This window comes from Pseudonaja textilis, chromosome 4, assembly GCF_049901715.1.
Source record: "Pseudonaja textilis isolate UNSWEBS1 chromosome 4, rPseTex1.2, whole genome shotgun sequence".
Taxonomy (NCBI): Eukaryota; Metazoa; Chordata; class Lepidosauria; order Squamata; family Elapidae; genus Pseudonaja; species Pseudonaja textilis.
In genome coordinates, this window is record NC_141993.1 from 78,460,629 (window position 1) to 78,487,458 (window position 26,830).

Below are 26,830 nucleotides of genomic sequence, written 5' to 3' on the forward strand. Positions count from 1 at the left end.
TGCTTAGAGGTTCGGCTATGGCAGTGGGTAGCTTTTTTAAGAAGTAGGCACATATTCCATCCGATAAAATAGATAGGATGGTTTTAGATTGCGCAGTGCTTTTTCAACAATGTCTTCTGTAAAATCTATATGTATTAGATCATTGTAGTTGTCTGTGGTTCAACTAGGAAATACTGGGCTTGATCCATTGCTGTTTACAAATACTGAGCCAAAGAATGTGTTAAAGAGGTTTGCTTTGATGGATCCCCTATCACAGAAAACTTTGGAAGAATGAGGGCAAGTCAGTATTGTGGCTTGAAAGAGGATGAAAGAGAGATAGAAGGAAGTAAAGGATATTCCATAATACAGGTAGCTGATTCCACTGTAAAGAAAGCACACTAACAGCAGCCAAAAAGAACTATTTTTTTCAACATTTTTTGGCAAAATTTTTACTGTTTCTGTTCTATGAAGAACACACAGGTGACATGTGACAATTAAACATAAATTTTCCTAATGTTAAAGACCTTTTCCATGTTCTTTCTCAAGTCTGCTGTATTTTTCTCAGTAGCTAAGTACAATTTTTTAATAAAAGAATTCTGAAATAAGTGGTTCACTAGCCTAAAAGAGTCTATAATCAGCGCTGTTGCTTTGGTTACACAGAATCATAAGCACGCACAGATATGACATCTTATTTTTGGCATTACCTTAACATTGAGATAGTATATTAATAAATGCTTTCAGACCCTGAAGAACTGTTTACCCTGAACGAAATGGGAGGTCTCCAAATGTAATAATGCAAATAGAACTTGGTCTTTTTATATTTCTACATGAGTATCACATAAAAATTGAAGCTGGCCACAGTACTTTTGAACAAGCCCAGCTTTTATTGGGATTAAAGCAAAAATTAAAACAGAATACCAGTTCATTTCCTTCTTTTTCCAATTTTACCTTGTCTTAGAAGATGTTATTTGGCCTGGAAATGTTACCTAACAGTGATTCTTAACCTTGGCAGCTTTATGATGTGTGAATTTCAATTCAGGCTGGCTGGGGAATTTGGGGAGTTGAGATTTACATTTCTTAAAGCCACCAAGGAACTCTAGCAATCTTTGTGGACTTCACCAATCTTTCCAGGTTCAGTTGGGAAAATGTGTCCCATTTTCTTTACAAACTCTCTGTACAACTTCCACATTTCATTCAAGGCAACATTATCAACTATTTCTCAATCAGAATGGAGGTTCATTCTTCGAGTTGGTTTCTGAACATTCCATTATCAGCAGGGGTGGGATGCTACTGGTTCTGCCTGGTGCTACAGAACTGGTAGCTCTGAAGAGCAGCAGACACCGAACCAGTTCTGTGTTTGCTGCTGTTTGGCCCACCTGCCTGCCCAGGCTCTTACCTGTCCTTTATTTCCTGCTTTTTCAACCTTTGCATGGCACAGCTGAGGTTGAAAAAGCAGGTAAAAGGGGTGGGTTTCTACCGGTTCAGTCCACCTCTGTAGAACTGGTAGCTCTGAAGAGCAGCAGACATAGAACCAGTTCTATGTCTGCTGGTTTTTGCCCACCCACCTGCCCAGGCTCTTACTTGACCTTTATTTCCTGCTTTTTCAACTTCAGCTGCTGAACGAGGCACAGCTGCAGTTAAAAAAGCAGGAAAAGAGGGCTGTTTCAAAGGCTGTGTCTCTGCACCCAGCGTGCTGATGACGATTTACAGGTGTGCGGCTCCCAGCGTGCAGGGAAGCTCGTAAATCCCAAACTGATAGCTAACCCTGTCATGTCCCACCCCTGGAAACAGTCAATATAAATCATAAAGATACAAGCAACAAAGTTACAGTCACAGAGTCACAAGTGGGAGGGCATGGGTGATAAGGAGTGATGAGAAGATTAATAGTAATAGTAATGCAGACTTAGTAAATAGTTGGACAGTGTTGCTGGAATCACTTGTTTAGCAGAGTGATGGTGTTCGGGAAAAATGTTCTTGTGTCTAGTTATTCTGGTGTGATGTTCTTGTGATGGAGGAGGTCTTGTGATGGAGAGGTCACATCAGGTGAGGGTTATGTCAAGTGTCTCTCAACTGTCTGAGTTTTAATTTATAGCACGTTTATCTTGCACTGAAAGTTGCAGACTTGTCAAGATGCCAGATTTTAACTTCTGTCTTTTGGGCAACTAGAAATCTTACTAATTGTTGTTTTGGCCTTTTCCTTGTTGTATATTTTTAACATTATATAACTGGATCTGGCCCTTTAAATTCAGACAGATATTACCACATCCCATGAAATATTTAATCTTATTGGATTATACAGGCAGGCCTTAATTTACAAGTCTAGTGGCCGTTTGAAGTTACAATGGCACTGAAAAAAGTGACTTATGACCATTTTTCATATTTACGACCGTTGCAGCATCCCCATGGTCACATGATGGTACATGATCAAAATTCAGGAGCTTGGGTACTGACTCATATTTATGACGCTTGCAGAGTCTTGGCGTCATGTGATTCCCCTTTTGCGACTTTCTGACAAGCAAAGTCAATGGGGAAACAGATTCACTTACCAACTGTGTTACTCACTTAACAAATGCAGTTGGTTAACTTAACAACGGTGGCAAGAAAAGTCATAAAATGGGGCAAAACTCACTTAACTGTTTTGCTTAGCAACAAAAATGTTGGGCTCAATTGCAGTCGTAGGTTGAGAACTACCTGCATTTACCATACTTGATGTATGAAGCTTCCAACGTTGAGTGCATGCTTTACTTTCTCTCTTATCCAGCAAGCCTCACCTTGATGGGTATGAATGGGCCTTGATCTTTGAGAGCTATGATTCGGTTTGAATTTACATTTCTAAATTTGAGGATAAATTAATTCAGTTTGACTTCAACAGAGATTCCATTTGAGGAAAAAAATGGCTGTAAGTTATAATGGAAAACTATCAAAGCCCCCAAAGCTGCTTCGGTGTTGGGTTTTTTTTTTTTGCTTGTTTATTTGTTTTTGGCAGTATAAGATGACTGAAAACAGTAGGCATAGTAGCTGTTACAAATGTTCTTTTATATTCTTTTTTTCTGCCTTTTTCCGATTGTTACTAGCTGCCCAGAATCACTTGCAAGTGGGTGGCCATATAAACTGAAGTAAATAAATTAATTTAGAATGCATAAATAAATACATAAACAAATCTTTAGAGACCGTTCTCCTGACAGATTTCAGCTGGATATCCTCAACAATTTCATCACAACAGAGGCTTAAGCTTTTTGTTCCAACTGAAAGAAAATAAAAGTTCCAAAACACTATAGAAAATAAGTTCCTTCTTCTCTTCTACTTATTTTTTTGAAGGCTAGGCTTGGCATGCTAGATGAAGAATGCCAGCTAATGTGCCCTGGTAGAGTAGGGTAGTCTTGCTGGCTCCAATCACTATTTTTCTGTGAAGTGCCAAAAAAGGTTGACATAGTCAGTTTACAAGGTCGGCCTGTGCTGGGGCAGAATCAGCTCATGACTAGCCTTGGTAGAGTGCTGGTGTAATGGTATATGAGAATGACCTTGAAGGACAAAATGAAGAGCAGCAATGGGAGATATGCACCTTCAGACATGAAAGATTCTGTTAATGTATGCTGGCAATGAAGTAGAATGAGATCATCTAGTTGTGTTTCATGTCTGGTTGACCTGGAAGGACTGATAGCTGGCTTGGGCAAAGCACTTTGGCCAATCTTAGTGTCTTCTAAGCAGGATTCCATTATATCAAAGTTGTGTCTTCCTGAAGAAGGTTGGCATAGTAGATTATAGTGCCACAAAGATAGAAAAGCCTTAAGCCTTAAGAATGGAGGGTGGTATAAAGAACATGGTCTTTGTGGTATTCAGTTGTGGTGGCACAGTGGTTAGAATGCAGTATTGCAGGTTAATTCTGCTACTGCCAGCAGTTCAATCCTGACCAGTTCAGCTTTCCATCCTTCTGAAGTCAGTAAAATGAGGACCCAGATTGTTGGGGGCAATATACTCTGTAAACCACTAAGAGATGCTATAAAGCACTACAAAATAGTATACAAGTCTAAGTGCTATTGCTATTGTTATCTCTTTTCCTAAAAGTAGTAAATGTTTGGAATCCAACAGCTTTAGCCTGGCACCCATTCACTCCCTGTTGAGAAACTTAAACTTGCCCCAGATTATGCAGAACTTTTAAGACTGTGTTCAGGAATGTATTCTGGATTGGTCAACTATATATGGAGCTTCCAACTTTAAATTCCCAGTTTTGTGTGTGGGACCAGTATAGAATATACCATTAACATTAGAGCAAGAAAAGCAATGTCTTGTGGTTGCCCATGTTCAAAAAGTGAAAGAAGCCTATATCAGGCCATCACACCCCAGAGAAACCCAGATAGGCTCCAAGTCTAATGAGACAATAAAATTCAATGGCACAGCACTCATATCCATGTCAAAGTAGATGAGTTCCATCCTACTGCCCAAGCTCCTTAGCTTTTTCTATACACAGAAGTGAACTTGTACCTGTCAACTTCGAACTGAACTTGGCAGAAACCATTTTCCTGTTCCTCAGTTGCCACACAGAGGGGGAAGGGAAGAAGGAGGTTGGAATGTTTTACTAGACAGAACAGAGAGCTTTTTCGTGGAAACCAAGGTCATCTCTACTGGTAACAGATAAGGTCGGGGAAGGAGTGCCTAGAGAGCCTACCAATTGACATGACCTGTGACACTTGGGAATGGGATTATTTCTTATTTAATTGTACTGAAACCGGAGGAATTATTTAGAGTTGGTTTTCCTTTAACCAGTGCTGATATGATGTACTTAATAAAGGAGTTCTTTGAGGAGTCTAATCTCAGAGTTCTGATTTGCTTGGGTTCATTAGTTGGAGCCTTTACAGCATTACCCAGAAGTATCAGAAAGATCAGTGAATTTGCAGCAAATTTCATTGCAGCACCCTGATTTGTTTCACTGCATTGGTCTTTGCTATGACACACAAATTGGCTTCAATAGTATTACTCAGCAAACATTTCATTGGGCCTCAAAATTTTGCGCAACCTATTTTTTTTTCACTGCCTCACTGCCGCACAAGCATTTTTTTGCATTTCCTGCTATCTTTTGGATTCATCCTGACACCAACCATATTAAGAACCTTCCTTCTTCCTTTTGACAAATATTCCGACAAGGCATAAGGAACAGAGTATAATGAACTCTCTTCTATTCCACTTGTTCTTTTGTCAGTTCTCTGAATTTCATTTATAAGCTTCCCTCTTTTTCCCTCTAATGGTATAAATTATAGCTGTGACTCACTCTTGGCTCTTTTTTCCTCTGGCCCTCCTCCCCTCCTCAGACAACTCTTTAATAATTAACAATGAAATTTCCTTGCATTTGATACTATAAATAAAATCTCCTTTGCCTAGAAAAATAAATCTTCTGAAAACAGAAAATAGTTTGCATTTTCATAGCCTTGAAATGATAGCTGGACTAACAGCGTGACTCCGCGAAAGGTAGCCTCGTGAAATCACAGTGATATTAACTGTATAATTGCTGGCATAGCATATTTAACCAGAAATATAAGGCATTCAGTTCAGAGGTGGTATTCAGCAGGTTCTGACCAGTTCTGGAGAACCACTAGTGGAAATTTTGAGTAGTTCAGAGAATCGGCAAATCCCACCTTTGATTGGAGATTTTACAGTATCCTTCCCCTGCCACACCCACCAAGCCATTCCCACAGAACCGGTAGTTAAAAAAATTGAATCCCACAAAAATTGAATTCAGTTGTATACAAAGCTAACTTTTGTTAATGCTGACCTCTGTTAGGATTTTTATTGTTTTCCATACTGTGTGAATCAGGGGTGGGATTCAAATGGTATTGCTACCAGTTCAGTGAGAGTGCGTTTTGCTGCGCGCACGTGTACAGCATTGCCAAAAAAAATCAGCTGTGCCACCCAGGCAGCTGACAAGCGCTGCACACAAATGCACAGCATTTGAAACTTATCTTCTTTCCTGCTTTTTCAACCTCAGCTGTGCCGCACAAAGCAGCTGAGGTTGAAAAAGCAGGAAATAAAGGAAAGCCGAAAGCCCGGGTAGGTGGGTGGGCCAAACAGATGACCAAAAGGTCGTCTCAGAGAACCGGTTTGGTGTCAGCTGCTCTTCAGAGCTACTGGTTCTAAAGAACCAGGCCGAACTGGTAGCATCCCTCCCCAGGTATGAATCCAAAAAAGCTTCTGAAGACTTAGATCAGTGTTCTTCAACCTTGGCAGTTTAAAGATGTATGGATTTCAACTCCCAGAATTCCATGGCCCAGCATGTTGGCTGAGGAATTTTGGGGATTGAAGTCCATAGGTCTTAAAGTGATCAAGGTTGGGAAATATGAATTTATATGTTTCTTCAGGCATGGGGCCTATAGGCTAGATGAGTCTGTCAGTATGCTTTTTTTTTCTTGACATGATTGTGGATATATGGATTGAGATAGTTGTCCTTGGGCACCATTATCTCATTACTTTGTATTGTTATTCATTATTATTTTGCTGCTTTGTTTTCTGCTGTTTTAATTGTATGTTTGCCACCCACAGTCACGATTATGAGATGGGTATACAAAACAGACAAATTAAGAGATCCATCAGGTTACCCATCATAAGAAACCCAACCAAATAACAAAATAATCCCTATAACAGCTGAAAAATATGCCATAGGATACCAGTCCCCTTCTGCAACTTCAGGCTATGCCCTCTATTATCTGACTGTCTCCTAGGCAGCATCTCTTTCCTCCAAGATCATTCCTTTATAACTTTACAATATCAGTTTGATAGCTGGGAGCAAGGAATGCTTTGTTGACGATGAAATAAGTAAGGGCAAACCAACCTGATGCTTAACATTAAAACCATCACAATAACAAACTAATGTTATGTCAACAGGCAATGCCAATCCGCAAATAGGAGAAAAAGAAAGCTTGCCTTCAGACGTTGTGGATGCTCCATCGCTCAAAGTTTTTAAGAAGAGATTGGACAACCACTTGTATGGGGTTTTCTGCTTGAACCTCAGACCTTGGAGGACTGAGAAGTCCTCCAAGGCCTCATCCAGCTCTGTTATTTTGTTATTCTGTTACATTGAAGGAGCAACTGAGTTTATCTTCCTAAGCTCAAAAAGTCACAGGAATGGTGCAGATGGTCATGAAATAAAAATATGTTCAGCATCTTGGGAGAATGATAATAGCACAGGGAGATATCACATTGACCAAAAAGACTTATAGTCTCCAGCCAGGGTATTCTCAGTGTAACACATGGCTATCCAAACTGGGTCACCGGAGAGGCTGAGTGAAGGAGAATGGATGCTTTTGAATTGTGATGCTAGAAAAAAAAGGGCTCGGGGTATCTTGTGCCACAAAAAGAACAAATCATTCAGTAATAGAGCACGTTAAAACAGACTGCTGACTGAAATCACTAATAAGGAATCTGGAACCTAAATGTTTTGGGTAAATAATGTGAATGAAAGAGTCACTGGAAAGAAAAACATGAAGGCAATTGAAAAAAAGGTCAACGGAATACAAGATGGTTAAATATATCAGTGGAATGGTGGCTCACAATAGTTTTAGCTTTGGTCAAAATCATGAAAATAGCATCATGGGGTTATTTAAATTATTTATTTATTTGATTTGTCAATCGCTTACAAGATAATAGGTATAAGTATAAACATGAATAAGAATAGAAGAAATAGGTACGAATAAATGGGGACAATAGGACAGGGATGATAGGCACGATTGTGCACTTATGCATGCCCCTTACAGGCCTCTTAGGAATGGGATGAGGTCAATAGTGGACACTTTAAGGTTAAAGGATGGGGTTTGAGGATGTAACAACAGAGTCAGGTAATACATTCCAGGCATTGACCACTCTGTTGCTGAAGTTGTACTTTCTGCAATCAAGTTTAGAGCAGTTTACATTGAGTTTGTATCTGTTGTGTGCTCTTGTATTGTTGCGGTTGAAGCTGAATTAGTCATTGACTGGTAGGACATTGTAGCAGACAATTTTGTGTACTATGCTTAAGTCCAACCATAAGTGGCGTAGTTCAAGGTTGTCCAAGCCCAAAATTTCAAGCCTGGTGATATAGGGTATTCTGTTGCAAACAGAGGAGTGTAGTACTCTTCTTGTGAAATACTTCAGGACTTGCTCAATTGTATTAATGTCTGATATACAGTGTGGATTCCAGACAGATGAGCTGTATTCGAGTATTGGTCTAGCAAAAGGTTTGTATGCCCTAGTTAGCAATTCAATATTACCAGAGGAGAAGCTTCGTAAGATTAGATTTACAACTCTTAATGTCTTTTTGGCAATGCTGTTACAGTGAGCTCTGGCACTTAGGTCATTTGATACGAGTACTCCAAGGTTATATTACAAGCTCCACCATTTCCTGCACGCATTGAATGTTCTGACACAAGTTCAAAATATGTTTTGTCTTTCCTCCCATTCCTGCTCAGGTGTGATGCGAACTGGATCTGAGTTGAGGGGAGGATGGAAAAAGTTGGCTAGACCTGAAGCTCATGGAGAACAGTTAAAAGGAGACCTTCCTAAGCTGCATAGTGCTAATGGCATATAGGCTGCTTCTTGAGCACTGTGTTGGACTAGCAGAGCCTGTGAAAAAACTTAAACATTTACTCGCTAATAATCCTGGTAAATGATGTGTACCTGAATTAAGGGAAGATGGAAGCAACTGAGCAACTGAATAACAATGGTTGTATTCTGAATGAAAATACAGGTTGAAATCTACCTTTGGATATATTGAAAGTACAATAAATGATGTCACTTGATTCAAAGATGTGTGAAATTTGCTAGATAACTGATTCCATATAGAGGTTTGGAAAGGCCAAAATAGACTATTGGTTGCAAAATTCAACTTTCTCAAAACTATTTTTTGGGTGAAGCAGAATGCTTGACTTACTATATGAATAGCATTTTGTCTAGCAAAAGTGCAGGAGGGAACTTCAGAAAAATTGAGCTGAAGCTATTATAACTGAATTTTATCTATGTGTGTGCATGTGTATGTGTGTTTCTATCAATGTTGAAATTTTATTATACTCGGTAAAATTAAATTATGTGTCACAGCTAACAATCTTGATTTTTTTTCCCTCTTAAAATTAGTATTAGGGGAAAAAAATCTCCTTCATTATAAATACATTGCTGCCATGTATAATGGTTTTGTGATTGATAAGTCCCACAGTTATCTTTGGCAGTCTTTAAAACACCAATCCTTCATCTGGGTTTGAAGAGCAATGGGGGCACCTCTCTCTCTTAGTTAGGTCATCCATTTTTACCTGCCAATACAGTTTGATGAGCTTGCTGGTATGCTGGTCTCTTCCTCCAGACAGCCAGTACGTGTAGTCAGCAATCATGGTGCTTCTAGTGACACAAGAGAATTAGAAGATGGAACATAAATTAAAGGATAGCAAAAAGAGAAACAAGAACACACAAATGTAATGTGCATGACATAAAGGCCCATGGCATATAAACTATGGAACTAACAGAGCAGGAGATAGAAGATCTCCTGTGCAAAATCTGAGCCATTGAATTGGCTCTCTTGCTCTGTCCCATTGTCAATGGAGAAAGTGTAGCAATAAGACATAACTGAAAGGGTATCCACCATTCATGCTGACTTGATGGGCAGCTTTTGTCTTTTCTCCCACTAAACTAGAGAACAATTTCTAGCCACGTTTGGACAAAATATTGTCCAAACGTGGCTAACCTGGGAAAATCTCTGTATGCTGGTGGCACACAACTATAGACGACCTGCCCAAATAGGGAACAGCTTTCTTTGATGGCTTCCTAGTAGTTGTGAAGGTGACTGGAAGGTTGTCATTTCCTGCTGTTCTTTAATTGAACCACTGGATTTCCCATGATGACCCGAATAGAGTATACTGTAGTGTAGTATGGCATGGCATGGCATGGCATGGCATGGCATGGCATGGCATGGCACAGCAGGGCAGGGCAGGGCAGGAAAGAGCAGAGCAGAGCAGAGCAGAGCAGAGCAGAGCAGAGCAGAGCAGAGCAGAACAGAACAGAACAGAATAGAATAGAATAGAATAGCAGAGTAGGAAGGGACCTTGTAGGTCACCTAGTCGAACCCTCTGCTCAAGCAGGAGACTGAATACCATCTCTGACAGATGGCAGTTCAGTCTCTTCTTGAAATACTGTTAGCACAACCAGTAATAGCACCATCTTTTCTTTCCCCTTTTCGTCATCCCAACGGAGGGACAAATTTTACAACAGAGAAAAAATGCAGGCACAAAGAAAGAATTCTTAAAGAAAACCCATTTGTATAACTCATGTTTCCATCAGGACCCAGTTAAGCTTATCATGTGAATAAGGTAACTGGAAAATAGGAAATTTCCTTTCTTTAACGTTCAGCAAAATCTGGCTGTGAGATCTTATGTTTGGGATCTTAGCTCAGGGACATTAGGCTTAAGAGAGGGTTGACAGTTGAGGTTATCTCAGGTTTGATTATGGGATCCAAGATTATGTTTTGAGCTTTGACAATTTTATTTTATTTATGAAAGTATAGTTTTTGGACCTATTCCACATCACTCTAACAAAACAAATACTTTAGATGGTGGTAACTGAACACAGACCAAAAATAGGAACAGGAAGTGTTAACCAAGGATGTAGGAAGCCTTGGGCTTCCTGATTGCACTCCAAGTCATGCAATTTTCCACAAGTGTTCAATGGGACTATAATAAACTTCTCAAATCCAAAATAGCCCTCTTCCCAAGACAATTCCTTCTTCCTCAAAAGACCCTGTCCCAGTCCACTTGAGAGCATTCTTCTGTTCATTTTTGACAACCTAGGTCCTCCTCCTACTCACTTCCTTTGCCCATCTCTATAAAAAGGATCTGTTTATAATAGCGTATCTTTATAGCTGTGCTTATCATAATCAATAACCTCCATGGAAACACAGTCCTATGAGATAGCAAAGATGTGAGTCATTATTCTCCTAGCAGGTGATACATGTCTCTACATGTGTTGTGAATATGCAGGAATTTTGTTTAAACCCCTTTCCCCCAGTGTTTTATTTTGCTTCACTTTTAAGTACTTAGGGACCCATTGCATTGCATACAGGCAGAATTTATGTACACACAGATTCACAGTGTGATGATGGTGTCAGAGAACAACTCAACCTTGTGGCAAAGTCAAATGTAGTTCATCTTTGATTACATTACAGTAGTAGTTATGGAATGGACCGATGGGAGGAAGGGAGAGAGCTGCTGCAAATGCTGCAACTAATTAAATATGCTTTAGTATCCCAAGTGTTGTAACAACTGCCAGTTCCTCTTATTAGACTGGGAGGATATTAAAAACTATTGTGCAGTGGATATTAATGCAAGCTTTAACAGACTTCAGAAAATCACTTCGCTTTTTATGGTAACTCCTCCAATACTCCTCTCAGTTTCTTTCTCTCTGGAGGTTCCAAATCCAATTAAATGCAACTAGATGTAATTCCAAATTGTCACTTTAATCAATTAAACATATAATAATCTTGTGTGTCTAATTACTAGCACAAAAAGTTTATTTGTTGATGTTTTCCTATCAGCATGCAGTTTCCCCATCTCTCTCCTGCCCACCCTGTTTCATCACCAATGTATTTATTGCTCCTTGACATTACTGTAAATTGACTCTGGAAGTCTCTCTCTAGTTAAAAACTCTAATCCCAGGCCAGTAGTAATCCTACTCCAGGACATGTTTTCACAAGATGCATTATGTTCTTAATGAGATATAGCCAATTGAAAATAAAGGAAATGGAGGATTTAAATCACAAACAGTTCAAAGTCATTTGGGTGTTATGGAAGAGGAATGCTACAGTGATACTCTGGATAGTTATTCCCGTAATGGTGACTCTTAGAAGTGATTCATCTCCCAGTCAACATTTCCAAAAGATGTTTGGAGTTGAAGTGTTTTTTTTCCAACTTCTGGATTTGGAGGAAGGTAGGTGTGTAATAATTTTTCCAGTTGCTACTTAGGGCTGTGAAATGTGGATTCTGAAAAAGGCAGATAGGAGAAGGGTAGATACCTTTGAATTGTGGTGCTGGAGGCAACTATTACAAATCCCATGGACTGCAAAAATAGCACTTAGCAACAGCACTTAGATTTATATACCACTTCGTAGTACTTTCCAGCTCTCTCTATGTGGCTTACAGAGTCAGCATATTGCCCCCAATAATCCAGACAGTGGTGGGATTCAATTTTTTTTACTACTGGTTCTGTGAGCATGGCTTGGTGGGCGTGGCAGGGGAAGGATACTGTAAAATCTCCAGTCAGAGGTGGTATTTGCCGGTTCTCCAAACTACTCAAAATTTCCACTACCAGTTCTCCAGAACTGGTTAGAACCTGCTGAATGCCACCTCTGAATCTGGGTCTTCATTTTATCAACCTTGGAAGGATGGAAGACTAAGTCAACTTTGAGCCAGTCAGGATTGAACTGCTGACAGTTGGCAGAGTTAGCTTGCAATATACTTTCTAATCACTGTGCCACCACAGCTCATGATATAAAATAACAAAGAAGTCCTAGACCAAACTTCATCCAAAATATCACTTGAAGCCAAGATCTCCAAACAGAAGTTGTCATACTTTGGTCAAGTCTTGCAAGCTGACTCACTCAAAAAGTCAATCGTGCTGGGAGTGATCAGTAGAAAAAGGAGAAGCGACCGCCCTAGTGCCCATTGGCTGCACACTATAAAGGATGACATTGGGGTGACTAAGGTAGATCTGAAGGAGGTGGTATGAGACAGAGGGACACAGAGAATGCTGATCCATAGAGTGGGAAAGGATTGGACATAACTGAATGGCCGATGATGAATGATAAGTTCTGTAACAGAATGGGGAAATAGATCCTGCTACCAGAACTTTTAGTAGCTTTAGCTATTTTGACCAAGGATGGGGATGCTGATGTTTATACATAAATCAGCAACTTTGAGAGATCCATGGTTCTCCTTGCCTACTCTCCCTATGATTTATGTACTGTAGGTAAATCACCACTTTGTTAGAAACCTTAACTATTCTAAGTCTCATGTGTGCCCTGCCAAAACCATTTAATTGATTTTGGTTGGCAGAGATAAATTAGAAAGAGAACTGTAGCCCTAATGCTAACCAAAAAGGTTTTGAGCACAGCTGGGGGTCTAGGAAGGCTCACCATTCTAACCATCAAACAAAGGAGGAATGATCCATAAATGGTATGGTTGGTACCCATATATTACATCCCCTGCTTCCAGTACACACATTAGGATAGGGCCGTTGATCCTCAAGAGTAATGTAGTAATAAGCACTTGACAATGCTGCCATCATCTATGCTGTGGTTTGCCGAAGATAGCAACATCTGTGGTTTAGTATTTATGAAACTGCAAACACAGAACAGTAAACGTTACAACATGTTGTCAGCATTCCAAGTAATTCACCCATTGAAAACAGAACTCAGAGGCAGGTAGATTTCTCAAAGAACAATTTATTGGATATATCATATTGGCACAACTGGTGAAAGTCCTGTGGTTTTCACCTAATTAAAAAGTGAAATAGCATAGCAATAGCACTTAGACTTATATACCACTTCACAGTGCTTTACAGTGCTTTACAGCCCTCTCTAAGCGGTTTACAGAGTCAGCATATTGCCCCCAACAATTTAGGTCCTCATTTTACCCAACTTGGAAGGATGGAAGGCTGAGTCAGTCTTGAGCTTGGTGAGATTTGAACTGCCAAATTGCAGCCAGCCAGCAGCTGGCCGAAGTAGCCTGCAGTATTGCACTCTAACCACTGCACCACTATGGCTCACAGTTCTCCTTTCCCTCCTTGACAGGCATCAGTCACATTGTCCAACAGAGGTGCCAGCCAGTTGCTCATTACTCTACACCTCCTCTTCCCCACCATCTGTTGAAATGTCCTTGGTTCCCACAGGAAAACTTTTTGTTTAATTACAAAACTATTTCCCCCCCATCCCTTTCTTGTGGCAACCCTGAAGCTATAAAGATGGCCTCAGCCAGGCTCGCTTCAGGGTTGACACATGTTTTTTGTTGCATGTCAAGGGCTGCATTCTAAAAGTAGGCAGAAACATTTGGGGGAAACAGTTCTCCGAGTTCTAAGGATTGAAACGGGGGACTTAAACATCTGCAATGCTAAACCACCACAAATGTTGGTCTCATCCAGAAGTGATGGGCCCCAAATGTGCTAGAAGCCTCATGGAGATATTTTATAGTACAAAGACAGATTACAGTACACTATTAAATTCCAAACAATCAGAACTTCCAGTACTTGAAGAAGGGTTGACTTAGTCTCCAAGGTAGGATAAGAACCTGTGGCACACAGAGCCGTTTATGCGGGCACACAAGCCCCAGCCAAACTTACCTGCACTGCACATGTGCGCACCTCCCATCTGATTTTCAACCCATTTGAGGCCTTTTTCAACTTCTCTGAGGCTCAAGGGAAGCCTTCCGGAAATACCGGAAGTGACAAAATGGCCCTGTTTTTTGGCTTCCAAAGGCTGCAAAGGCTTCCCTCGAGCCCCCAGAAGGGTGAAAACGGTCTCCCCTGGGCTCCAGCGGCCCTCTGGAGACTGAAAATGGGCACTTCCGGTATTTCCAGAAGGCCCATTTTTTGGCCTCCAGAGGCTGTAGAGGCTTTCCTCGAGCCTCAGGGAGGGTGAAAAAGGCCCCAAACGGGCTGAAAATCAGCTGGGAGGCATGTGCATGTGCAGTGTAGGTAAGGGGGTAGGGGTGTGTGTCGTGTGTGCATGCACAGGGGGAGCAGGACACATTGCATTGTGGGTGTTGGCACGTCCACACTTTCAGCACACCACACCAAAAAGGTTTGCCATCACTGGACTAGAAGAACTTCAAGGTCACTTCTAGCCTTATGATTCCATGTCTATGTCTAAGGAACCACATGGCTATTTTTGTTGCCCCCTGAAATAAACAAGCACAGAAATAGATAATAGCATTCTCTTTAAAATGTACTGGTAATACTAAGCAAGATTAGTAGAGAGTACTTGGTATAGTAGACCTGAAATCATAGACTTTGAGATTTGGCATCCAAGGAAGATAAATATTACATTATCAGAATCTGTCTTGGTTCATATTTTGGGATATTATATTATATTATATTAGTATAACGAAGCTCTAGTTTGGATGATCTAGAAGGAGTCCTTCAATTTTTGTGTTGGATAGTATGCACTAACCTATAATAGAGCTAGGTGGCTTGTGGCTGAGCATGAAGCAATGAAACAACTTAGGTGTGACTCACATACCTTTTCTGGGCTCCATAGATGCCTCAAATTAGAACATGCAAAGAAGAAGGGAAGTTTCAAGATGTCTTTTAACAGCACAAACACTTCCAGCTGGCATTATTTGGGAAAAGCTGTGAGTTATATAAATTGTTGTTAATTCATTACATAATCTGACACTTCCAAAGCAGCCATAGTTTTAAGATATTAAATTCTACAGATCTGTAGTCTCAAATGTCATCTCTCTCTTCACTCATTGTGGAATGAATGTTATTCTGTTGCCTCTGCCAAGTCACTCTGCTATTTGCCAAGTTAAATTAGTTGGGGCAGAATAAGCTAGTGGCTTGCTTTCTCCATATTTGCTGTTGGCAGCATAGGCTGCATCTTCTCATTCATTTCATTGATTTGCAAATGTAACATTTCTGTCTCCGAGTCGTGCAATAAAGCCATCCCACTTCTACAATGCAGGGTGAAAATTTATGTTGTAAAACAAATGGATCAACCTCAGAAGATGCTGCTACAAGTAGGCTGTCATTTTTATGGACAGACCCTAGACCTCTTAAACAGACATGGCTCCATCCTTCTATTGCTTTCCAAGGTCTGTTTCAGAGAGTCTGGATAACAGGTTCTAGTCTTCAGCAAGAAGACAGCAACATGGTTCTCCTGGAACCCAAAACCACCCTTCCTCCCTTCAAAATGGTGCTATTGGTTTTACGCAATGAAATTACAGTTATAATGTTTCCAGACTAAACACCTTAACCCACATCTCTTGTGAGAACCACATGTAGGGAAATGTTATTAACAGCATTTTTTACTTATCAAATGTATACCCTGCCCCAACCAATTGACTATTGCATGAAGTCATGTGGAAAGATGCCAAAAATCTAATGTAAGCTTTCAACAAGGTTTTGACAAATTATGTCAGATTGTGTTAGTTAGAGCACGGGATAGGATGGATGAAATCTTGTGAGAGCTTTATGATCTCACAAGTTTCAGATAATTTTGAAGAAGGCGCCCTGAGATACCACATACATTTGCAAGATGAGTTTTTTAACCTGGTTTTTATATATATATATTTGTTTTCTGAGGTTCTCGCGGGTATTTATATGTGGACCTTTGGTTGTTCGGGTTTTCTCCCGCGTAAGATTCGAAGTATCTAGGCAACGTTTCGATGAAGTCTCATTCATCATCTTCAGGCTTCTGTCTCCGGCTCTGTGCTTTTCAGAGTAATGTGAGATTGCAGCTGCTTCCTCCTTTTAACTGCCAGTGGGGGTGGGACTTGATTGGGTGGGGGCTTGGCTGTGTTCTCATTGAACACAGGGGTGTGTTCTCATTTGTAGGGGGTTTGGTTGTGTTCTGATTGGTTGGGGGGTTAGCCGTGTTCTGATTGGTTGGAGGCGTGTTCTGTTCAGGTGGGGGCTTGGTTGTGCTCCGGTTAGTCTTAGTTGCTGGGGGATTTGAGCTGGTGAGTTGTGATCTTGCTGTAGTACAGCTGCATCACTACCCACTTCAAACCCCTCCGAGCCATACATGAAGCAAACCGACACCCACTATGAAGATGCAGCAGGACCACGAACTAGAAGCCAAACAGCAAGATCACAACTCACCAGCTCAAATCCCCCAGCAACTAAGACTAACCGGAGCACAACCAAGCCCCCACCTGAACAGAACACGCCTCCAACCAATCAGAACACGGCTAACCCCCCAACCAATCAGAACACAACCAAACCCCCTACCAATGAGAACACACCTCCTCCCAATCAGAACACAGCCAAGCCCCCACCCAATCAAGTCCCACCCCCACTGGCAGTTAAAAGGAGGAAGCAGCTGCAATCTCACATTACTCTGAAAAGCACAGAGCCGGAGACAGAAGCCTGAAGATGATGAATGAGACTTCATCGAAACGTTGCCTAGATACTTCGAATCTTACGCGGGAGAAAACCCGAACAACCAAAGGTCCATATATATATATAGTGGTTTCTGAATTACTTGCCTGAGATGGTACTAGGTTCTTGTTTGTCAAGGAAATTATGTCTCTGTGCTCTAGAGGTGCCAATTGTGTGGTCATAATTAAAGAGTGGAAAGGCATTACAGCTGGGGCAGTGCACATAAAATTTAGCAGGGTGGAAAGAATGAAGACCAAGTGGTTGATTTCTCAGCTTTTCATGAGGGGAATGAAAAGTTGAGGGATTCTTGGTGCTCTCTAAGCTTGGTTGTTTTCTTGCAGACATTTCATTATCCAAACTAGGTAACACCATCATCAAGAAACCCTCATTTCAACCCTGAACTACAAATATTCTTCTTTACTGGTCAAATGAAACATTATACAGTTTCTGAAGGGTAGGAATACTAGCTGGTGATAATCATAGCACTGATAAGAAAAAGTATTGAAGATGGAAAGCTATGGAACTATTTCATGCAAAAGCTCATTACATTTTAGAACCACTGTATATCTTATAGTCCATTGTCCTAGGGAAGTGATTGGAAGTCTTGGGACTTTTGGATATTATTGAACTTCTCAATGTCTTGATATAGAATGGGTGATAAAAATAATAGAGTTCTAGTCCAATGCCATCTGTGGAAACTCAGAAAATGGGTTAATTTAAGTAATTCAATTAACCTGTTGTATGAATGGACTTCAAAGCAATTTCTAAGTAACTGAGATCAAGAAGATTCTAAAAACCTAAAACAAACCAAAACGAACACACTCAACAGTTTGATACAAAGTACTCTGGAAATTGATCTAGAAAAAATTAACGTGTTTTTTTTTTTGGTAGAAGCAACAACAATTTTGTGTATTTTAGGACAATGAAGTTTGATCTGCATCATAGTTGAGCCTATGGGCTGCAGTTAATGGATATTATTTGCTCTATGTTGCCACTGGGTGGAGTCAAGACCTATGATAGAAACTAGAGGGCACAATTACAAAGTTTGTATATTATCTTCTTCAGCTCATTTGCAGATGTAGATGGATATGCATTTTAATCAACAAAATTCTACGTTGTACTCCAGAGTGAAAGTTATATCATGCAGATCAGGTGAGAGAAATTACATCTATGGTCACTAAAACAAGCTGTGTTAGTCTGTAAAATAATTTTTTCATAATAATAATTCATCACATACCTTTACCTAGACACCATACAAAACTAAAGGAAAGACAACAGTTCCAAAATTCCATCCAACAAATTTAGTTTGCAACTTACTAACCAACCCAGTAAAACTAATATATACAACTAAAACAAATTGAACCCAATAACTATACAAAGAAGTGCCTTTTGGAGGCATACGTAGATTCTTAATGTAAAATAAATGCAACTTGAAAACTATTAATGAGATTAAGGTAAAATAACCAGGTTGTGCAATAATATATTAGTCAAATAGACTAATGATTTGGTAATGATTATGTGCCATCAAGTCATTTGGACTTCTTATGATGACATATACAGATTTTCTCCATGGTGATGTATCCCTAATTGGGTCTTTCAGGTGTTCCAACAGTGTACTCATCATCACCATTGTAACTGAGTCCATCCATTTTGCTGCTGGTCATCCTCTTCTTCTCTTTCTTCCTTCTCCAGCATTAGATCTTTTTTCCAGAGAAGGTAGATCTTTACATAATCTGTCCAAAGCACAGGAGTATAATTTAAGTTTGGTTATTTGTGCCTCAAGTGTGAGCTCTGATGATCCATTGGTTGGTTTTCTTGGATGTAGAGGATATTCTCAGGAGTCTTCTCCAATACCAAATGTTAGAAGAAGCAATACGTTCCCTTAAAAGTCATCATCTTTTCATATAGAACTGATTCCAGAGTCATAGACTCAAGGTCTACAAACTCCAAACCAGAAAAGAAAGAGAAACAGAAAAGGAGAGGAATGCAAAGAGCAAGCACAGCTGTAGGGAGAAACAAGTCCAGATATATATGTTTGTGTGTGTGTTTGTATGGATAAGAAAGTGAAACTGGAGGGTTAACTTGAAAAGTCCTATAATGTTATGAAATATAGGCCTAAATTGTCCCATTTTGATCTATGATCAAGTGATGAAATAAGGAATCAGGAATATTCATCAGACAACAATGGCAGCAAACTAAGTACAAAACAACCAGTGTGCAATAAAACCACAATTTCTTTCCTCAATGCTTTCTAATCTCATAGAAATTAATGTGATGAACATTTGTGACCCTTGCCACAAGATAAATCAAAAAGGTCCCAAGTCAGTTGATTATCAGTCAAGATCCTGAGATCACAAGCAGAAGAAATCAAGATAGTACAGGACTCTGAAGTTAAATGGGAGGAAACACAAAAAGAATGGGAAAGATAATCAAGTCACAACACAACAATCTTCATTAGAAGACTATCTCAGGAGAACTTGTATATATTCAAGTCAGTAATCAACAACTACCTACCTATCGATCTGTTCTTTTAATATTGTCTGCTATATTTTTGACACACTTTTCAGAGGTTTTCATTTCATTTTTAAAGCTATTTTCTTGCCAAAAAGCAGAATAAAAGTATTACATTTTAATACTTTTATTAAAGTTAGAACTTGAGATAACACTGGCTTGGAAAATGAAATGGAACTCTTTATCTCCTAACTCAGTCTTCTATTCATATCTAATGCATTCATTTTCACAGATCTTTGACTCCTTACCTGATGCTGTGCCTCTAAGGATCTGAAGCTGCTATCAGTAATTGGATGACCGGACCAGAGTTATCTATTTCCTGATTATATTTAGAAAGCTCTGTTTGTTCATCCTCATCTGTATCATGGCTACATCATTTACTATTTAACACTGAGCCTACCTTTCAAATAATCCTTTCTAGGCACAGTTGAAGGACTACTTTGTGCAGCAAAATATGTCTTGCAAGGTTCTAAGTCACCTTATTTGGGCATTTGGTCTCTGAAGAAAGAAAGAATGCTTTGAAGACATTATAACACATGCAAAAAAAGGGCAATAAAGATGATCAGGGAGATGATAAGCCCTAGGAGAAAAGATGGGGTGGGGAGAGAGGTTTAGTCAGTCAGCCCTGAGGCCATTTTGAAGCATCTTCAGGGCTGCCACAGCAAGGCCGGTTGGAGCTGTGGAAACGTGAGGGGGAGATAGAGATAGCTGGGGGAGATGTATAGCCAAAACAACATTCTTTCCTGTGGGAGCAAGGACGTTCTAACCAGGTGTTTGAAAGGCGTGGACGAAAGCCAGACAGAGTGCAGACTGTGACCTGATTGGACCATGTGATGGACATGTGACCTGGGGGGGGCGACAACTTTGGGTTTTTGATTTGGGTGGGGAAAACTTTGAGGCCTTCAGAGTCGGGTTTTCACCAGCTGTGCCAATATGACATTCCTAATAAATTCTTACTTTGAGGAAACTCCAGGCCTCGGAGTTTGATTGTGTTGGGGATGTTACTTGGAACCCTGACATTCTCTTTAGACAAGACATCTGATGAAGACAGGAGGAGTCACATGGAAGAAGGACACCCGACATCGCTTCTATTTTGACAGAATGCCGGATATGCAGCAAGCAGGAAGGCAAACACGAGTTGAAAGTTAAGAGAAAAAAAATCTTCTACTGGAAACAACAATTGGATCTTGACTCAATCACCCAGAGAGATTATGCACTCTTCTTCATTGGATGTATGTGTCTAGGCAATCATCTAGGTGATTTAACATGGGATTCAAGTATTGAGTAGAGGCATGATTGCAGAGGTTGAAATGGTCTCTTCCCCAAGGGGACGCAATTTTGTAAGGAATGATTGGATTTGATGACTTCAATGACACCGTTAGTGCTAGGTTTCTGAATTTAGGACTGACGGCATGTCCTCACCATTGTTTAATTGAATGGAACCTAGAGTGTGCCAGTCCTGCCAGATGAAACTGGCCAGGCAGACACCACGAGAGAAAACTTTAACAGCAGACAGCACACAATGCTCTGAGTACAGTTCGTGACTTCTCTCGCCCTACTTGAGGCCTATTTTAACCTTAAACCTTTGGTGGCAAAGCTTTTAAATCAGGGGTATCAAACTTGATTTCACTGAGGGCTGCTCAAGGTTGTGTTTGACCTCAGTAGAGTAGTGGGTGGGGCATAGCCAGGGTGGGTGTGTCCCTCCCGAGGTTCATTTTCACTGACAGAAGCACCAAGGGCCAGTCCTTCACTGTTTCCAGGGTGGGCCAGATCTAAGTAGCCTACGGGCCGGATCCAACACCCAGGCCTTGAGTTTGACACCCCTGTTCTAAATCATATCTGCTTGTAAAAATAACTATTTAAGTTGCAGCAGTCTTTTTTTCTTTTTGCCTTCCCCTTATACAATATAGAATAGAATTACAGAGTTGGAAGGGACCTTGGAGGTCTTCTTGTCCAACCGCATGCTTAGGCAGGAAATCCTACACCACTTCAGACAAATGGTTATCCAACATCTTTTTAAAAACTTCCAGTGTTGCAGCATTCACAACTTCTGGAGGCAAGTTGTTCCACTGATTAATTGTTCTGTCAGGAAATTTCTCCTTAGTTCTAGGTTGCTTCTCTCCTTGATGAGTTTCCTCCCATTGCTTCTTGTCCTGCCCTCAGGTGCTTTGGAGAATAGCTTGACTCCCACTTCTTTGTGGCAGCCCCTGAGATATTGGAACACTGCTATCATGTCTCCCCTAGTCCTTCTTTTCATCAGACTAGAGTAGACACACCCAGTTCCTGCAACCATTCTTCACATGTTTTAGCCTCCGCTCTCCTAATCATCTTCCCCTTTCTTTCTCTTTCCTTTTCCCTTCCCCTCTTTCCTCTTCTCTTGTCTATGACTTAATGCTGCAGGGATATATTTCTGGCTGGCTTCAGCTCTCCTTGCAACCTGCCAGCACATGAAACTTTATCATATAAAATAGAAGCCATTGAGCAGTGGCATAAGGTCTTCAGCATGCTGTTTGGATTATGTATGTATTCCCAGGTGATTTGAGCAGGATATTGCTGGGACCAGTTGCAAAAATAAATCTCCTGCAAGGCACTAAAATATTAAGTGCCAGTATAAATCTCTGGGCTTTTCTCTGGTACGGTATTTGCCATTAAAATAGGAACTCATCCTGAGATAATAAGCTGTAATGTTTCTGTTCCCAAAGCAGAACAGTCCACGATCACTAGCCAAGGCTGAAACTGTCCTTTAAAAATAACAATCATTGTGCCATGCAAGGAAAGTATCACCTGCCTCAATGTTGCCCACAACTGATAGATTAGGAGGGCAGAACTAAACAGAGTCATTAAAATATGTTAAATATAGTAGGAAAAAAGAGGTGCAAAAGACAGCATCGTTGGCATTCTTGGCAAGCCAGGCAGGGATACTCTGTTAATTCTTTCTTTGCTTTAAAAATGCAAACATCTGCTGGGTTTATCCCCTTATATGTCTCAATCAATGAGGTCATAGCAATCATGGAAGGCATTTTTAACTCCTTTCTATCTTGTTATTCCGAAGCTTCTGCTTGCTTGCTAACTTGAGGAAGAGACATCGGCCTATTGATGAGAATTTTTCAGTTCTATAAATGATAGCTTTGGAACAGTATTTATTGTCAAGACTGCTTCAGTGGAGGAAAAAAAAAACCCACCCTGTTCTTCCCTGCTTACTGCAGTCCTTACAGCTCTCAGTCCCGGTGCCTACTATTTTGCATGTAAATATATCTATACGTTAACACTATATTGTATCAGGAAAAGTGGGTTTGAAGGGCCTTCAGTTTATGAGTTAGAAGGTACACAAACCCCTTTGAGTTTTCAAGTATTGAGTAGTTTTCCTTGACAAGCAGGAAAAAGAAAACCTCTGCAACTAGGGACAGAGAGGTTTTTTTGTTTTTGTTTTGTAATCTTGGCTGAGCAAATAGAAAAGTCAAGCTGCATTGCATTTGTCTATCTCTGTGCACACACATACACTATGCAGCTTGACGTCCCCTCCCTCCCTCCCTCCCTCTCTCTCTCATATCTATCTATCTATCTATCTATCTATCTATCTATCTATCTATCTATCTATCTATCTATCTATCTATCTATCTATCTATCTATCTATCTATCTATCTATCTATCTATCTATCTATCTATCTATCTATCTATCTATCTATCATCTATCTATTTATATTCTCTCTCTCTCTCTCTCTCTCTCTCTCTCCAATTAGGACAAGGCCTTCTGCTTATAAATCTTATTACAAAATGAGGCGGAGGATGCTTCCTAACCATTTAATCTAATTAATTAGGAATATCCTACCTCTTCACCTCCACTCCACACCATTGCTGATCCTTCCCATCTTGTACTAAAGTCTACAGGTGAAAGTCGAAAAATTAGAATATTGTGCAAAAGTTCATTTATTTCAGGAATGCAATGTAAAAGGTGAACCTAATATATGAGAGAGACTCATTACATGCAGAGCAAGATAGTTCAAACTGTGATGTGCTATAATTGAGATGATTATGGCTTACAGCTCATGAAAACCCCAAATCCACAATCTCGGAAAATTAGAATATTGTGAAAAGGTTCAATATTCTAGGCTCAAAGTGTCCCACTCTAATCAGCTAATTAAGCTATAACACCTACAAAGGGTTCCTGGGCCTTTAGATGGTCTCTCAGTCTGGTTCAGTAGGAATCACAATCATGGGAAAGACTGCTGACCTGACAGTTGTGCAGAAAACCATCATTGACACCCTCCATAAGGAGGGAAAGCCTCAAAAGGTAATTGCAAAAGAAGTTGGATGTTCCCAAAGTGCTGTATCAAAGCACATTAATAGAAAGTTATGTGGAAGGGAAAAGTGTGGAAGAAAAAGGTGCACAAGCAGCAGGGATAACGGCAGCCTGGAGAGGATTGTCAGGAAAAGGCCATTCAAAAGTGTTGAGGACTTTCACAAGGAGTGGACTGAGGCTGGAGTCAGTACATCAAGAGCCACTACACACAAATGGATCCTGGACATGCGCTTTAATGAACAACAAACAACGTCAGAAACATCTTATCTGGGTAAAGAAAAACAGAACTGGTCTGTTGCTCAGTGCCAAAGTCCTCTTTTCTGATGAGAGCAACTTTTGCATCTAATTTGGAAACTAAGGACCCAGAGTCTGGAGGAAGAATGAAGAGGCACACACTGCATGATGCTTGAAGTCCAGTGTGAAGTTTCCACAGTCTGTGTTGATTTGGGGAGCCATGTCATCTGCTGGTGTTGGTCCACTGTGCTTCATTAAGTCCAGGGTCAACGCAGCTGTCTACCAGGAGATTTTGGAGCACTTCATGCTTCCTTCCACAGATGAGCTTTATGGGGATGCTGACTTCATTTTCCAGCAGGACTTGGCACCTGCCCACACTGCCAAAAGCACCAAAACCTGGTTCAATGACCATGGGATTACTGTGCTTGATTGGCCAGCAAACTCGCCTGACCTGAACCCCATAGAGAATCTATGAGGCATTGCCAGGAGAAAGATAAGAGACATGAGACCGAACAATGCAGAAGAGCTGAACGCCGCTATTGAAGCATCCTGGTCTTCCATAACACCTCAGCAGTGCCACAGGCTGATAGCTTCCATGCGACGCTGCATTGAGGCAGTAATTGCTGCAAAAGGGGCCCAAACCAAGTACTGAGTACATATGCATACTTATACTTTTCAGAGGTCCAATATTGTTCTATGTACAATCCTTGTTTTATTGATTGCATGTAATATTCTAATTTTCTGAGATTGTGGATTTGGGGTTTTCATGAGCTGTAAACCATAATCATCACAATTATGACAAATCATGGCTTGAACTATCTTGTTTTGCATGTAATGAGTCTATCTCATATATTAGGTTCGCCTATTAGGTTTGCCTTTTACGTTGTATTCCTGAAATAAATGAACTTTTGCATGCTATTCTAATTTTTTGAGTTTCCCCTGTATATAGTAAGCAGGAGTAAGGCCTCATTTTGATTTTTAAACATACTTTATAGATATAAAAATATCTTTCTCCCATCAATGGGTCATACTTCCACCTTGTGCAAATTATGGTTTCTGAACAATTGTAGGAAGGATGGTATGAAGGTTGAGAACTCATTCTAGCATGTTTCAATCAGGTTGGCTGAGATATCTAAGGGATTAAACCCAGCAGATGTTGTTTGAATTTTGTTTTACTACAGACATGTTTGGCAGGGTTGAAGGAACATGCAAAAGAAGGCTAATAGTGCAATGGATTGATACAATTACAGCAACCAGAGGTTTCACTCTAGCAAGGATTTGCTTCTTTACTGACGACTGAGTTCAGGACAGCTGTTTATAGACTGCCGTGAATCAACGTTGACTTGTCATATCAACACTATCATATCTGGTCTGCCAAACTCTACTTGGCCACTAGATGGGGACAAAGAGATACAGAAGACACTAATTCTTAGCGGCCATTTTCAAATAGAAACAGCAATAAATTATATAATAAATAAACATTAATACTGTATGAAATATTCACTTCATGTGGAGAGATAGAAGAAAGAGAACAATATATTCAGTCCTTGATAAAAGAATGAGTTTTTAACAGGTACCTAATATGTTATAGGCGATGTCCCTTGAATTATACATATAATTTTAATTAAATTCAGTTTAATTATCAATAGAAACACTATCACCAAGGAAGACAAACTCCTGAATGAACTAGGAGGATCAAGCATTAATCTGGATGTATCTGTCAATGAAAAAAATCATTATTGTGATGGAATACAGTGAGGAAGTCAATTCCCAGGAGGGAGGGGGTGCATTTCAGAGGAATAAGAGACCACTCAGCCCAGATATTATGTGTTAAAGAAAGAGGATGAAGACAGCTCCTCCCTAATAGCTCTCAGAGAATATGACAGATGCAGATAGCGAAATGCTTCAGTTTGGCATGATTGATGCCACCCCTCCTCCCAACCCCCTCCCAACCCCCTCCCCCCCCCCAAGAAAGACATGTGGTGATTCTTCAAAGTGTTTCTAATCCTTACCTTGCCTCTATTGCCTTTGTTTCAAGTGACTGCAATCAGGTGAATCCTCCAATATAACGAATGACAAAGCCTAACAGATTTTACTTTATGGCTACTCCTGGACAGCATTGGAAGCAGGGAAAAAAAATCTTCTTTGACACAGGATAACTTTCACTCATCTAACATATGGGCTGGAGAGAGATTATATCTATACCTGTCTATCTCTATGTCTATCATCTTAACAACTCCATAATCCCTTGAGAGGTGGAGTCTGGATAACTGAATGGAACTAGCAGAGTGTTGTTGTTTTTTATTGCATTTTTTCCAAGAATACAAATCTCTTTTACATTCTTTACAACACTGTGACATTGATGTTACACATACATTTACACGCATATATACTTTTAATCCTTATTTCTGTTATCTAACCATCTATACCATTTATCCCATACCACATAATATTGTGATTCTTCTCTGTCTTTCAACTCTAAAATCTTGTACAAATTTATAAATAAATAGTTATTCCATATTTAGGTCCAAGTGGGGAAAGGTCTTAAGTCTTTACACCAATTCCATTATATCCTATAAGCCACTGTCTCTCAATCTTGGCTAGTTTAAGATATGAGGACTACAATGGCCAGAATTTCTCAGCCAGCAGGATTATCAGCATTGTGGCTGGAGAATTCTGGGAGTTAAAGTCCTCACATCTTAAACTGGCTAA

General features: G+C 40.1%; 1 protein-coding gene across 1 annotated transcript in view; it reads right to left on the reverse strand.

The window, feature by feature from the left end:
• The window catches only part of SPATA16 (spermatogenesis associated 16), a 178,305-nt gene that overhangs the window by 72,969 nt on the left and 78,506 nt on the right, over nt 1-26,830 (reverse strand). The window contains exon 4 of the mRNA XM_026705681.2: nt 9,246-9,330. Within this exon, the coding sequence (XP_026561466.1) occupies nt 9,246-9,330 (85 nt within the window). The remainder of the gene's footprint in view (nt 1-9,245; nt 9,331-26,830) is intronic.